A 16508-nucleotide genomic window follows, 5' to 3' on the forward strand; every position below is an offset into this window, starting at 1 on the left:
AGACTCTTAATTCTGGGGATTTGATTAACTCTTGTTCCTCTCTGAGCATTAGTTTCCTCATCTGTAAAATGAGGGGCTTGAACAGGTAATCTTTGAGGTTCTTTCCAGGTCTATTACTCCACAATTCTATTTCTTAGGTAGTATAGAAACTGGCCTTGTTGCAGGGGAGGGTTAGTACGGGGGGGCAGTAAGAAATAAGGGGTAATTGGTAAGTAAGTGCTAGATTATGGGGTCACTAATTCTGAGCTATGACATTTCAGTCCTGAAAGTGAGAGCCAGAAACTCATACAGTGAGCTAGAGAGGGCACAGGCAGTGCAAATGCTTTAGAGGGCCCTTTCTGTTCTGATCTTTTCAGCTGAGAGGTTTCAACTATTACATTATCTATTTGTACTTAATTCATGGTCAGATCAAAAAAAGAGGCATACCTATGCTAGCTGTTAACTCTGTCTTTTGTAAGCATCAAGTTCTGACTAATTAGATTTAGGGAGAGAGGGGGGTGACAATCATGAGCAAATGACACTTTGCAACCTTTTAATTAGACAAGGCTTACCCTTCTGGGGTGGCCCTTTTGTAGATGAGTTTCATTACCCATTTCTCTGTGGCAATCCCGTTTCCACTGTTGTTTTCATGGAAGTTTGGATGTCATCAAGGGAGCAGAGCCCTCAGCATCTATTCAGATGCTGAGCAGGAACAGTTAGTCCCTAGCATATGACTTGTTGGGTCCTGGTAGTAGGGTCATTTTTGGGTGAAAGTTTGAAGAAACTGAAATGCGCCCTTTGGGGCCCTGTTTCTACGTTCTGAATTCTAATTCCTTTTCCTACCATCTCCCCTCGGCTTTATTGTCCTTTCTTTCCTTTCCAGTGCTTTGTCTTCCCTTCCTCAGTCAATCTCCCCCCTTCTCATTAAAAACAAAATCTTGCTGATAAATGCATTCCCATTAAAGTGTAAGTAACTGAGACTGTCCAATGGCATCTATTTTCAGAGTATTTTCATTCAGTAGAGATCAAAGCCCAATTCAAATGAATTGTGACGTTTTAGACATTTGTAGTTTGGGGGCGTATTTATTTATTTGAGGAAGATTAGCCCTGAGCTAACATCCGATGCCAATCCTCCTGTTTTTGCTGAGGAATATCGGCCCTGGGCTAACATCCATGCCCATCTTCCTCTACTTTATATGGGACGCCGCCACAGCATGGCTTGACATGCGGTGTGTCGGCCTGCGCTGGGGATCCGGACCTGCGAACCCTGGGCCGCCGAAAGGGAGCCTGCAAACTTAACCGCTAGGCCACCAGGCAAGCCCCCGGAGGTGTATTTTTTTTAATGGGCACCTAGCAGCCCAAATCAAACCCAGGTAGCTGTGAATTCTGCCCACTTGAAAACTGGGAGTCTCTGCACTGCTCTTTTTCTTGTTCATTTTTCTCCTCATTGTCTTTCTGTTTTCCTATTATCACCTCACTATTGATGTCAATGGTAGAGGATGTTTAGGAAACAATCTAAACCCTTCTTCTCTCCTCCCTTCAATGCACCAAGTCTGTGCTCAAGGCACACACATGATCACATCCACTTAATCCTTAATAATCTATCGATAATCAATCAACCCAATTATTAAGGCTCATATACTCTTGGTACTGGATCTTTGCTCTAATTTCACACACAGTACATTTTGAAATCAAACATGGTAAAAAATATAAATCTGTGTGTACTAATGTCAAATAAGTGGTATAAGAAGTTAAGAAAAGTGAGAAATGGATTTGGTTAACTTAAAAAGTGAGAAAATGTGTCAAAGAAAGAATGGGATCTGAATTGGGCTTTGAAGGATTTCAAGAGGCAGAAAACAGTTGGCATTCAAGAAAGGAGGAAAAATGGAGAGACAGAACAGGGAGTGTTCAGAGAAGAGTGGGTCCCACTGATTTGACTAGAGCGGGTTTGTGTACCAAAATAATGGGAAATAAGCCTTGAGAGGCAGGTTGCAATCAGATCAAGTAAAGCCTTGACTAAGTAGCCTTGGGGGATTAGATTACCTTATGCAGGCAATGAGGAAATTTCAAAGTTTCTGAAATAGTGTCACTGCAAGTGGTGTTTTTAGCAAAGTCGTGTATTGAAGGAACTGGAGGGACGAGGAGTGGTGATTAGGAGGTAAGTGTGATATTGCAGGAGATATAAGCATAAAAGAAGGAGGCTCTTAGAGGTGGGAGAGAAAAAAGAAAAAAATGAGATCTTTCTAGAGAAAGAGAAAGAATTATCACCCTAAATAACCATTCTTTCTCTGATTCTCATTATGAATTTTCCAGCATTGACCTCAAGTAAAGGATTTTCTGTACTAGTCAAGTCGTGTTATATTGTTAATAAGCACTGTTGAGAAATTAGAATATTTACAGAGTTCACTGTTCGATTCTGCACAAAATAAAAAGAAGCAGAAACTATGTTCTAGGCTCAAGGGATTTTCAGCCTTAATAAGAGAGAGAAAGACTAACATGTATCAACTAACTTGAAAAATTAAAAAAAAAAGAACATATAAAACAAAGTACAATATAATCTAAGCTGCAGGGTTTCAAAAAGCAAAAAAAAAATCTCTGTGGGTTAAAAATAGATGGAGAAGATTTCACAGAAGAGGCATCAGTGGTGTTGCCCAGGTCACTGGGATTCTGACAGCCAAATGGACACTTTTTTCAGTTCTCCAAGCGCCCTTGGTTCCACACTGTCTCCTCCTTCCATCTCACACAATTCTACCTACCCCTTTCTTTCCCCTCCTTCCCTCAGTTAGACCCAATAACACAAACTCCCAGGAAACAAATACAATTTCACCTCTTATCCTACAACAAGCTAGAATCTTTCTCTACAGGATCACCTTGCCAAGGAAACTGGTAAAGACAGAAATCTCATGACTGAGAATTGGTGAGAAAAGAAATAAGAGATGAGGAAAACCACCTTGTGGTTTTTTCAGGTGGCTAGCATGTGCCAGGTGCTGTGTGAGGCTGTAGGAGACAGCAACAGTGAGGAATGTGTTGGGTGAGATTGTTGTGACCCACTATGGAGATTACAGATCCTACTAGTGAGATTATAGACAAGGAGACAGGAAGAGAAATAAGGCACTTTAAACACGTTATCTTACATAATTCTCACATTTCCTTCTTTTTTCACATGGGGAAACTGAGGTTAGTTAAACAAGGTGGAGTAAATTGTTTGTTAGTAGATAAGCAGGGATTTGAAGCTGAGTCTTCAGACTTCACAGCTGGTTGTCTTTTCAATACGTCGTATGTCCATTAACAGATGTAGGAGTCTTAACTTACATGTAGGGGTCAATCCTGGGAATTACCGTCATAGGAAAATAGTGCTATCTCCTTAATATTCTCCTTATTTTTATCTTTTCCTTTTAATTTTTATTGCAGAAGAGATTACCCTAGATCTGAGATGGAGACCTTCTCTCTGCTGCTACTCAGCCTGGGGTTGGTTCTTGCAGGAGCTTCAGAAAGCATAATGAAGATAATTAAAGAAGAGTTTTCAGAGGAAGAGATGCAATATGACATGGCAAAAAGCGACCAAGGAAAACAGACTATTGAGGTACTAGTGAACTGGACTCTGTTATATAAAAATACCAGCCTCAGCATGTCCAAGGATATTATGTCTTCCTCCTTACTGACATTCAGAAGATTACATTATAGCTTTCCCAAGGGAAATGGCCCAGGTAATGACAAAGACTATTGCAATGACATGGTGGTCTGGAGAAAAGTTTCAGAAGCTAATGGGTCATGCAAGTTGAGCAATAACTTCATCCATGGCTCCATGGAAGTGATCCACAGGGCTCCCAAAGCCCCCAGCTGCAAATGTGGACAGAATCCTGGCATAAGCGGCTCTGAGAGCCCAGAAGCGGAGACGACTATGTGTCAGCTCACTACAGGCAAACAATTCCCCAGGTGTCAATACCACAGTGTTACCTCGTTAAAGAAAATATTGGCAGTACTGACAGGTCATTCTCTGATGAGCTGGTTAGTTAGTGGCTCTAAGTTGTAAATCCCACAGAGCTTTGAGACTGGAGTCTATCTAAAGAAGGACATACTTATTCTCACTATTGTTTATTGCCTTCTATTATCCACATTTACCCTGTCAGCACTATAGTAAACTCTTGATTATTTATACTAAGTGGAGGAATGAAAAATCCAAAGTTGTAGATAATTCAGTTAAAACTTATAACTGATCCTGGAGTGTAGATACTTCCTCTCTTTCTCTCTCATACTTAAACACTCACACTCACACACCTGCACACACACACACACACACACACACACACACACACACACACACACACACACAGACTTTCTCTGAACCAAACTGAATTCCATCGTAGCTCAGCTATAAAGCCAAGAAGGAGAGTCCACCCAACTGGACAGAACTAAGGAGAGAAGGCCAGAAACCAACATAGATAACTGAAAGTTCATTGTACTGCCACTGAGACTATTTGGAGAAATAGTGAATGAGCAGACGGGACATTATTATCACTGCTTCTCTTCAAAGAAGTGTGTGCATTGATGCATGCACACAAATGTGAGCACCCATCCATGCAACCAGGGATCCTCCTGTCCTCCAGAAGATGCCAGAGGAAAAAGATTCTTTGGTTTAGCTGCTGCTCTCAGTCAACAGCTCCAGCTCTATGCAATCTCCATTCCTTCATCCTCATTCCTTTCTATTTCACAGGATGCTACAGAAGGAAGAAATAAAGCTCTTATTGCAATTTTTACTCAAGCATAGTCTTGATTCCCTGGGGCTGTGGGAGAGGATGGCAAGCCACAGAAAAATAGATGAGGTAGAAACATGGGAAATAAGAAGTTTATGCCAAGTGCCAGACATGACTAGTCTTCAATCTTGCTGTTTTCTGATGTTGTAGTGAATTTTTTTTCACTAACAGTTGTTTATTTGTAAGTCTTTATGGTTCAACAGTACATAAAATACAGGAAGTTATCTTGTTCATTAACATGTGCCTATGTGCTCCTGTTTCCTCATCTTACATCCTCCTTCCATGCTGTGACCACTCTTTTCTAATGTCCTAATTTTAAATAAATGCATGTAGATGAATGTTACATCACTGTAACACTTTTTATACATCACTCTTTACATATCAATTTTCTTGTTTTCCACATTGGTTGTAGAATTCTCATTATATCAAAACTGCAAAACTCTAACAATCAACCAATACACAGCATTAGAGCGGATGTTTTTGTATCTTTTAGCTGGGTTTTCTTTGTCAAAGTAGTGGCTGCTTAAATAAACAATCACTGTAAGCTTGGCCAAATAGGTGTGTAATTAGCACTCCACTTGCACTTGGCAGCCAGAGGAGAAAGTGATAGAGCGCAATGCCTTGGACCCAAAGTTCTCTTCTCTGTAGGAGGAGAATTTACAGCCCTGGAAGGAAGATGTGCTCACTAGGTTCCATTCCAAGTATGGTTTCATGCAGCGAGGCTGGTGCTAACACTCATTCACCAGACATGGAGTGGGCTCTGTCCATAGCAGAGCAGTCCAATGAGTCTCCTCTTGGTTCAAACTTGGTTCAAATTTCAGTAACTTCTATCCTACAGCAGAATTCTACTGTAGAGTCCAGCTCTGGGGGATGGTCATGTCAGCCCCAGAGACAGTAACTATTCAATCTCTGGGAGCATTTTTTGGTAATATGTAAGAAAAAGCAAATCCAGCCTGGTTCAAAATTTAGTACAGATTTCTTCCTTCACCAGATGAGAAGAGCAAAGGCCCAGAATAGGTATCTCTTTCTAGACCAGGAGCATCCTCCAAAAACTCTTAATTAAGACCAAACTTTCCGCTTCTCTGAAGGAATCAGAGCTCTGGGTTCCAAGTCTTTGGTACCCTGATCTCCCAGGATCTATCTAATCATCATTCTACGGAGTTTGAAAAATGTCAAATGTGGAGGTGCCATAGAGAGTCAGGGCTCTTAAGTGCTAGCACTTGTTACCCTTGAAACCTGTCACCCCTTTGACATAATGTGCACCCTAAGGTCACAATGACGATAGGCAGAGGATTTCAGATTTCAAAACTAAGTTTTCCTAATGCCCCTTTTCTGCTCCCAAACCACAGAGGGCTTCTTTTGTCTTGTCATTTGACGCCTAAATTTCTCAAGCTGGCTTTCGAGGCCACTATCCTCCATTCTCATCTTATCTAGTCTGTCTCCGGCACCAGCCCAAGCTCTGTTGTTTTGAGTCTGCTCTCTTTCCACAGTCCACAGAACTGTGTCCTTGTCTTCACTCCTTTGGTGGACTGATCTTGATGCCCTTCCTCTTCTCTTTCTCATTCTATCATCTTAGCCCATTCAATCACACAAGTTCCATCTGACTGGAAGTGTCTCTGCCCAACAAGTGTCTCTTGTTAGAAAAATAACTGAGAGGTAGATATGTGTCATATCCCTGTAGCTGACAGGAAACCTGAGAAGGAATGAAATGAGGTGATAAAGGAGACAGAGCTAATCATAAGGAAGGAAGGGTCAGATTGAGAAAGGTTGTTGGGAATGGAGTGATAGAGAGGTTTGAGAAAGGGATACTGAGAGGGGTTATTTAACATAGGAGAAGTACCCTTCTTGTTTCTAACCATTCCCTCTATTTTCCCGACATACAATGCACTAAATTTCTTTAACCAACAACTCTGAAGTGAAATAAGTCCCTGGCCTCAGGTGCCCAGGATGGTTCTGAAGTAAGGAGAGAGCTTTTGCAACATCATCGGTAAATCTTCACATGTTTTACTGACTCATCATGCCACCCCAAAAAGTCATTTCACATCACTGGGATTCAATTTCCTTATCTACACAATGTGAAGGTTGGATTAGATGTGGGTTCTCAGCCTTAGGAATACCTCAGGATCACTGTGACGAAGCTTTCAGGTTGCCCACCCCAAATCACCCTCCTTGCTCTCAAGTCAAAGAGGTACAAGGCTGCACAGCCAGACTTCCCTTCCCAGACCAACCTGCCAACCTGGACTGCTCATCTTGGGACTGTTATGTGAAAGAGAAATAAATATGTACATGTTTAAATCCACTATGCTTTAAGATTTTGTTCCATTAGCTTAGCCTTACCCTAACAAATTTAATAACTTTAGGAGCTGTTATTAAATATAAATCCTTGCACACTAACCCAGGAGATTTGAGTTCTATAGGTCAGAGATAGGACTATAGCATGCAGGTATTTTACAAGAGTGTTAGGTTTGCCGAGGTGCTCCAAAGTTTGAACACTACTAGATTAAATGAACTAAAAGCTTTCTTTCTAGTTACAGGAAATTCTAGTCCCAATTAGGGAAAAAATTGCTGCCTAGGTATTCAGAACTTTTTTGGACAGCAAAATAAGTAAATTTAACTCGAAGAGTGTTCACTTCCTCCACAGTGTCCCAGAACTAGCAAGGTGAAGTTTTCACCCTGAAACTCCCTAGCCATAGGCTACATAGGCAGCAAACATAAGGGCACCGTCAGAGGGACTTATGTTCCCAAAACAGTGGCTGAGAACTTGGAAGAGGTGTCACACACCCGAAATACATCCTTTTTACTCCAGCAACCAGAGAACTGACGGGTTTTGGATAAGATGACTGTTTTAAATCCCTAAACCTTCATGTTTATAAAGTATGTTAAACTTTTTCAAGATCACATCTGATAATTACCACAAGGATGATTAATAGGTAATAACAATAATTAATAGCAATAATTGAGCTCTTATGATATGCCAGGTACTAGTCTAAAATATACATATTCTTTCTTTATTCTCGGAACAACCTCCGTGAGGTAGATTATGATTATCCCCACTTCAACGATGAAGAAACTGAAGCACAAAGACTTTAGGTAATGTACAAAGTCACACACATAAGTGGTCCTCCAGGAACAAAGAAGGATAGTGATTCCACAGGCCATGCTTTTATCCATTCATCTTTATTTGATAGAAAAAAGCAAACTTACCCATAACCATACAGAAGGATAATGGTAGAACACTCCTGAATAAACTACACCTGACAGGGTTGTTTTGAGGATTGAATGGTAGCTGTCATTATTATTATTTTCATTATGATTAGATCAAGGCAGTGTGTTAGGCACGTAATTGAAGAAAAACGTTTGCAATATATATGGCTGACCAAGGTTGATGTCTTTAATATATAAAGAGGTCTGTCAATTTAATAAGATAAAGATGAACACACCTATAGAAAAATAAGCAAGGGATACAAACAGAAAATTAACAAAAGAAAAAATAAATAGTCATTAAACATTTGGAAATTTTTTCCTTCCTGCTAAAAGTAATATAAATAAAAACAATGTGATATTATTTTTTACCTGCCCAATCAGCAGAAATAAGATTTAAAAAAATAACATAGTGCTGACATAGGTACAGGAAAGAGGACATTCTCATGCATTCCCTCCTCCTGGAAAACCAAATTGGTACATTTGCTGTCTCTCTGGAAAGCAATTTGAATTAAGCCCCATTCTAATTTTCAGACCCTCTGCACATTTGGTTTCTTTACTTCACTGATGGCATTCCTCCTTCCTCTTATACATCCTTTAGGTAAGATGCTCAACTCAGCCAATTCTGGCCCTGAGAGGTCTTTGAGTTCAGGATCTCATCGGAGGGCTTGAGCAGGCTTGCCTTGCATAGGGTCCAAGAGCAGGGCCCCCGAACTGGCAGAGCCCTGGGCGTGTGTGAGCTGCAGGCTATGCTGCCTGGGTGTGCTCTGCTTGTTCTCTTCAGCTCAGGCTTTTTCAAGAACTGCATGTTCTCCCATAAGGAATGCGTGCTGAGCCCCTGGATCTGTCACATTAAATGCCCCTCTGAGAGCTCTCCTGGGCACAAGAGGCAGGGCCTGTTAGAGGAGGAGTTGGCTGGGAGGGATGAGGAGCAAGTTGGGAGGATGGGCTTTTGAAACATGGCCACACAAAGAGTAACCACTCTTACTTCTCCATTTCTGACACCTTTCCCCTTCCATCCTTTTCTATCCATTCCTCATCCAACTTCCATGTTTTCTTCTCCTGACCAGATTGTGACCTCAACACACATCTCCCTTTTGTGCCCTACATGGCTTCTGCTTTCTATTTTCCTTCCAGGCTTTCCACCTCTTGACTTTATGTGTTCTTCTTTGTATGTCTTACATTCAGACTCACACTTCAGGCATAGGGTGACAAGTTGGACAGATTTCTGGAGCCAGCCTACCCATAAGACTTTTACCCAAAGGCCTGTATTCAGTCTTCTCTGGTTTCAGCCCTTGTGGGGCAACCTGTTTATCCAGGGCTCGTGGAACACATGGTCCTGAGTTGCCCAGGTGGAAAAGGACAAGCACAGAGTGAATTGCCAAACTCACCCTGGGTACACATCAGGCCTTTTCAGAGGAGTGCCTCTGAGCAGCTCCCTAGTCTGCTAAATTCCCCCTTACCTTCCTTTAGAAAGCTCTGGGATTGCTCAGCTGTCTTTATAAAAATCATATTCACTGTAGCCATTTTTATGAACTGCTTCCTTTTGTGCCTAATTACCAGGCAATATGATACAGGCTATGAACATCAGTGATATTGTTTTCATCACAGTTCAAAAATCTGTTCATACCTATTTTTTTTATTTTGTAGATTTAGGAGTCATGTCAGACAGTCACCTGTCCGTAAATTATAAAAGTTGAAAGGCACGTTCATGTAGGCCTAGACTGGTTAAATAGGCATTTGAACCTAGTGGAGAGAAATATAGTGAGATTGCAATGAGATGACCTATTATGGGGGCAGAGTAACAACAAAGTGGTTATTGGGTAGAAGATATTTACAGGCAAGCAATTGAGAAGCTTCCATATTAAGGCATTGTACCAACTACTGTGGGGAAAAGGCATAAATAACTGTACCCTCAGTATACAAGGTATTGAATACAGGACAATAATATAATGTCTTGAGAGAGGAACATATTTCTATTGTCTGAAGTGATCAGCAATCATCTGTAAAAGAACTGGAATCTTGAACTTGATGGATGATCCATTAAAATAGCTAAGCTTTGAATAAAAGAAGAAAAGGGTACTAGGAATGAGAAGAAACACATGAATAGGAGTAGGTGGAAATGTGGTTGTAGACAGATGAGTACTAGATACTTTGAGTGTCAGAATAAATAATTTGTATGTTTTTTTCCTATAGGATTGTGGTAGGCTGAATCATGACTCCCAAAGATGTCCAGGTCCTAATCCCTAGAACTGGTGAATGTTACTATACATGTCGAAAGAGACTTCACAGACATGATTAAGGATCTTGAGATGTGGATTATCTGGGTTGGTCCTAAATACAGTCATAAATGTCCCTATAAGAGGAGACATAGGGAGATTTAACTACAGCAGCAGCAGAAGGCAATGTAACGTACTGAGGCAGGATATTATAATGTTGCCTTTGAAGATGGAAGAAGGGGCCACCAAGGAATGCAAAGAATGCAGCTCCAGAAGCTAGAAAAGGCAAGAAAAATGATTCTTCCTAGAGCTGTGGAGGGAGCACAACCCTCCCGACACATTGATTTAGGCCCAGTAAAACTGATTTCAGACTTCTGCCCTCCATAATTGTAAGAGAATAAATGTGTATTGTTTTAAGCCATCAAGTTTTGTGGTAATTTGTTACAGCAGCAATAGGAAACCAATATAAGAATAATGAGAGATAATGCAAAGATTTACAATAGAGAAATTACATGAAAAAAGAAGTAATATTTGAAGATTAATTTGACAATGATGGACATGTTAGATTCACTACAGTATCTATAACCTAGGTAAGGCAATGAAGACAGGAAATAGAATAACATTAGGATGAGAAGGAAAGAGATTAATATGAGAATATTTTAAAGAAAGTAACTGTATCCCCTTCTGATTGATCATCTTGCTTAAGCAGTGTTTGCCAGTTTTTTTCCACTGTAAAGTTACTTTTTAATTTCTCCACTTTTGCATACTGTACTCTTTGGAAACAAGTCATCTCACTCCAGGTGGAGGAGTTATTCTCCACCCACTAGGGGTGGTAGTATCTACATAAACTATTTGGAATACTTTTTTTGTGTGAGGAAGATTAGCCCTGGGCTAACATCCATGCCCATCTTCCTCTACTTTATATGCAGGACACCTGCCACAGCATGGCTTGATAAGTGGTGCATAGGTCAGCACCTGGGATCCGAACCTGCAAGCCCCAGGCTGCTGAAGGAGTGTGCATGAACTTAACCACTATGCCAGCGGGCTGGCTCCATATGGGAGATTTGTCTTTTCTCCCTCATTTATTTATTTGTTCAAACATTTATTTATATCAACATAGACTCATGGGTATTTATTTTATACTTTGGATTATAATCTAATATAAATTATTTATTTTGTATTGTTCAAATTGTTCTAGCTTTGGTCATCGGGAGTTCTTTCAGTCCCTTTGACATTTTGTATTTTGGGATTTTTTGAGCACTTCACTTTGTTTTTGATTTTTTTTTTTGTTTTTGTTTTTGAGTACTCTCTTACTTTCTGGCACTACATGATACTCCAGGCTCATCTTATATTCCCTGCCCTAGTTCTAGAATTAGCCATTTCTTCAAGGATCCTGGTTCTTTTTATAGGAGAATGGTATATAGAAACCAAGATTTGAGTGCTGGTTGCGCTTAATGCTGCTGGTGCGTCACTGCTTCCAGGTCCTCTGAGAAAACAGAGCTAAGGAATATACATATATATATATATATGCCAACTCATGTATGCATACATATCTGTAATTATTTCCATATATCAATCAGTATTTATTTTATGCTAAACTTATGTTGATATGTACAACTCTAAACCATATGGTTTATTCTAGCCTTATCCTCTACTTATCTGCAAACTCTCACTCCAAAAGTGAAAAGCCTGGCTTCCATAATCTACAATTCATTGACTTATTTGTTCCATCCCAGCATACATATACAGCAGTTTCAGATTTAACGCATACCCCCATGAGAAACAGATTTATCAGCCAGAGTACAGTGCTTATGTACGGTTCCTTTTGTCTTTTGTCTTATAGTTTCCAGTAATTTCCAAAGTTACTGTCTTAGTCTGTTTGGGCTGCTCTAACAAAAATACCATATACTGGGTGGCTTGTAAACAACAGAAGTTTATTTCTCACAGTTCTGGAGGCTGGGAAGTCCAAGATCAAGGCACCAGTACATTTGATATCTGGTGAGGACTCGCTTCCTGGTTCATAAATGTCATCTTCTCACTATAATCTCACATGGCAGAAGGGGTGAGGGAATTCTCTGAGGTCTTGTTTATAAGGTTACTAATCCCATTCACGAGGGCTCCATCCTCATGGCCTAATCACCTCCCAAAGGCCCCATCTCCTAATACCACCATATTGGGGGTTAGGATTTCAACATACGAATTTGGGGGGACATAAACATTCAGTCTATAGCAGTTACTTAAATCACTACCTCTTTTTCTGTATGCCCTTCTGGGAGGTTTTGTTCTACATTTATAATACAGTTAGATTATTTGGTACAGTCTGCCTTCCATCCTGGAATCCTCTCACCCTCCCAGTTAATATTTTTTGAGGTATAATTGACATAACGTTATATTAATTTCAGATGTTGTAATGATTCGATATTTGTATATATTGCAAATGATCACCACAAGTCCAGTTAACATCTGTCACCATACACAGATTAAAAAATTTTTTTTCTTGTGATGAGATCTTTCAAGATCCATTCTCTTACTTTCAAATATGCAATAGGTATTATTAACTATAGTCACCATGCTATAAATTACATTTGCATAACTTATTCATATTATAACTGGATATTTGTACCTTATGACCCCCTTCACCCATTTCACCCACCCCCTGCCTCAGGCAACCACCAATATGTTCTCTATATCCATGAGCTCAGTTTTTTTGTTATTGTTTTGGTTTTTTGGGTTTTTTTAGGTTCCACATATAAGTGAGATCATGCAGTATTTATCTTTTTCTATCTGACTTATTTCACCTAGCATACTGCCCTCAAGTTCCATTCATGTTGTTGCAAATGGCAAGATTTCATTCTTTTTTATAGCTGAATAATATTCCATTGTACATATATAGCCTATTTTCTTTATCCATTCACCCATTGATGGACATTTATGCTGTTTCCATGTCTTGGCTATTGTAAATAATGCTGCAATAAATATGGGGGTGCAGATATCCTTTCAAATTAGTGTTTTCATTTTTTTTCAGATAAATACCCAGAAGGGGAATTGCTGGATCATATGGTAGTTATGGTTTTAATTTTTTGAGGAACCTCCATGCAGCCACAGTGGCTGTACCAATTTACAGTTCCATCAACAGTGGACAAGGGCTCCCTTTTCTACACATCCTTTCAAACAATTGTTATTTCTTGTCTTTTTTGTAATAGCCACTGTAACAGGTGTGAGAGGATATCTCATTGTGGTTTTGATTTGCATTTCCCTGATGATTAGTAACGTTGAGCATCTTTTCATGACCTGTTGGCTATCTGTGTGTCTTTGGAAAAATGTCTGTTCAGATCCTCTGGTCAATTTTTTTTTTTAAGTTATATATATTAAGTTTCGCCCTTTGTGCTGAGTTTCGACAAATGGGACAGTGACACATACCCACAACGACAGTACCATTCAGAATAGGTTCATAGCCCTAAAAAGTCTCCTGTACTTCATCTAGTCAACCCACTCCCCTCCACAACTCCCTAAAAACCACTGATCCGTTTTCTGTTTCTGTAGTTTTGCCTTTTCCAGAATGTCGTATTAATGGAATCACAGTACATAGTCTTCTCAGATTGGCTTCTTTCACTTAGCAATAAGAGTTAAGATTCATCCATGGATTATTAGCTTGCTCCTTTTAATTGCAAAATATTATTTTATAGTATGGATATACCAAAGTTTGTGCATCCACACCTCTTGAAGGAAATCTTAGTTTCTTCCAATTTGAGGGAATTATGAATAAAGCTGCTATAAACATTCACGTGCAGGTTTTTATGTGAACATAACTTTTCAAATCAGTTGGGTAAATACCTAGAAGCATGATTGCTGGGTTTTCTGATAGGTCTATATTTAGCTTTATAAGAAACTGTCAAACTGTCGTCCAAAGTGGTACTTCATTTTGCATTCCTACCAGAAACGTTCCTGTGGCACCACATCTTCACCAGCACTTATGTTCCTTCACTTTTGACACTTATTATTATTCAGAATAGTGGCCACTAGTGGGAATGGTGTCAGGAGTAGTGAATGCACATGTTAGGCATAATATACTCTCCACTTCAACGTTTTTTTCAGTCTGTTTCTATAATCAAACAACGATGTTGACTGAAGGGCCAGGACCTGGGAAAGCCTCTTTTTATCCTTCTTCCCAAGAAAAAAGAATTAGGTAATCCTGTGGGAATATTGAAGATTTCTGTTCTCCACTTTACTTTCTAACTTATATCTATGGGACTTTTCAACCATGTACCATGTTGGCAAGCAATTGATATCTACATATAATTTACATAACTATCATAGTAGTTCCAAATATACAGTTGTCAGAGACTCACTTTAATTCCTTTTACAGTGTGTATATATTTAAAGTTTATTTTTATTGAGTTAAAATACTAAAGCAATTGCACGTTTATTGTAAAAATTTCAAACAGGAGAAAGTGAGTGTCCAGTTTCACACTCTCACCCAATCTCGTGTCTAGTCTTAAAGTAGTCATTCTGATTGGTTGTTGCTCACATCATTGAGCTATTAAATATTTTGAATATTGCTTCAGGAGATAAGCAGGATCAACATGTTCAGAGCGTATAATCCCAGATCTTTTCTTCCATATGTATGTGTGTGTATATATATATATATGTATACACAGATGCATTCACAGATCTTTTAAGACATAAATTGGATCATATTATACATTTAATTTTGAGACTTGTTTTCCCATAAAAATATGTCCTGGTGCTCTTTCCACATCAGTGGAAAGATCTACTCATTCATTTTTTAAAATTTTTCATTTTAAAAATAATTCTATCCTAGAAAGTTGAAAAATTGTATACAATCCTGTGCCCCCTTCAGCCAGCTTCCCCCAGTGGTGTGGTAACATGTTACATCACTATAGTACAGTATCAAATCATAATACTGTTAGCTAAACTACAGGCCTTATTCAGATTTCATTAGTTTTTATATGCACTCAATGTGTGTATGCGTACGTTATATGCAATTTTATTCCATGAATAAAGCTGCTATAAACATCCATGGGCAGGTTTTTATGCAGATATAAGTTTTCAACTCCTTTGGGTAAACACCAAGGAGAGCTATTGCCGGATCATATGGTAAGAGTCTGTTTAGTTTTGTAAGAAACTGCCAAAATGTCTTCCAATGTAACTACCACGTTGCTTTCCCACCAGCAATGTATGAAAGTTCCACTTGCTCTACATCTTTGTCAGCATTTGATGTTATCAGTGTTCTGGACGCTGGCCGTTCTAGGAGGTGTGTAGTAGTATTTAATTGTTTTAATTTGCATTTCCCTAGTGACATATGATGTGGAGCATCTTTTTATATGCTTATTTGCCATCTGAATATCTTCTTCGCTCAGGTGTCTGTTAAGATCTCTGGCTCATTTTTCAATCAGGTTGCTTGTTTTCTTGTTGTTGAGTTTTAAGGGTTCTTTGTATTTTGGATAATGGTCCTTTACCAGATGCATCTTTTGCGAATATTTTCTCCCAGTCTGTGGCTTGTTTTCTTATTCTCTTCACACAGTCTTTCACAGAGCAGAAGTTTTTAATTTTAATGAAGCCTAGCTTATCAATCCTTTCTTTCATGCATTGTGTCTGTGGTGGTGTATCTAAAAAGGAATCGTCATACCCAAGGTCATCTAGATTTTCTCCCATGTTATCTTTTAGGAGTTTTATAGTTTTGCATTTTACATTTAGGTATATGATCCATTTTGAGTTAATTGTTGTGAAGGATGTGAGGTCTGTGTCTAGATTCACTTTTTTGCATATCGATATCTTGTTGTTATAGCACCATTTGTTAAAGACACTGTCTTTGCTCCATTGTATTGCCATTACTCCTTTGTAAAGATCAGTTGACTATATTTATTTGGGTCTACTTTTGGGCTATCTATTCTATTCCATTGATCTATTTGTCTTTTCTTTCACCAATACCACACTGTCTTGATTACTGTAGCTTTATAGGAAGTTTTAATGTCAGGTAGTGTCAGTCCTCAAACTTTGTTCTTCTCTTCAATATTGTGTTGGCTATTCAGGGTCTTTTGCCTCTCCATATAAACTTTAGAATTACGGTATAAATGTCTATAAAATGACTTGCTGGCATTTTGATTGGGATTGCATTGAATCTATAGATCAAGTTGGGTAGAACTGATATCTTGACAATATTGAATCTTCCCATCCATGTACATGGAATGTCTTTCCATTTATTTAGTTCTTTGATTTCATTCATAAGAGTTTTGTAGTTTTCCTCATATAAATCTTATACATATTTTATTAGATTTATACCTAAATATTTCATTTTTGGGGGGTGTTAATGTAAATGGTATTGTGTTTTTAA

General features: G+C 39.0%; 1 protein-coding gene across 1 annotated transcript; it reads left to right on the forward strand.

Annotated features, from left to right (window-relative positions):
• Positions 1-3412: 3412 nt before the first annotated feature.
• RNASE11 (ribonuclease A family member 11 (inactive)) lies at positions 3413-4012 on the forward strand. The gene has a single exon (XM_058540389.1). The coding sequence runs from the start codon at positions 3413-3415 to the stop codon at positions 4010-4012; it is 600 nt and encodes a 199-aa protein (XP_058396372.1).
• Positions 4013-16508: the final 12496 nt, after the last annotated feature.

Source organism: Diceros bicornis, chromosome 5 (assembly GCF_020826845.1).
Source record: "Diceros bicornis minor isolate mBicDic1 chromosome 5, mDicBic1.mat.cur, whole genome shotgun sequence".
NCBI classification, from domain to species: Eukaryota; Metazoa; Chordata; class Mammalia; order Perissodactyla; family Rhinocerotidae; genus Diceros; species Diceros bicornis.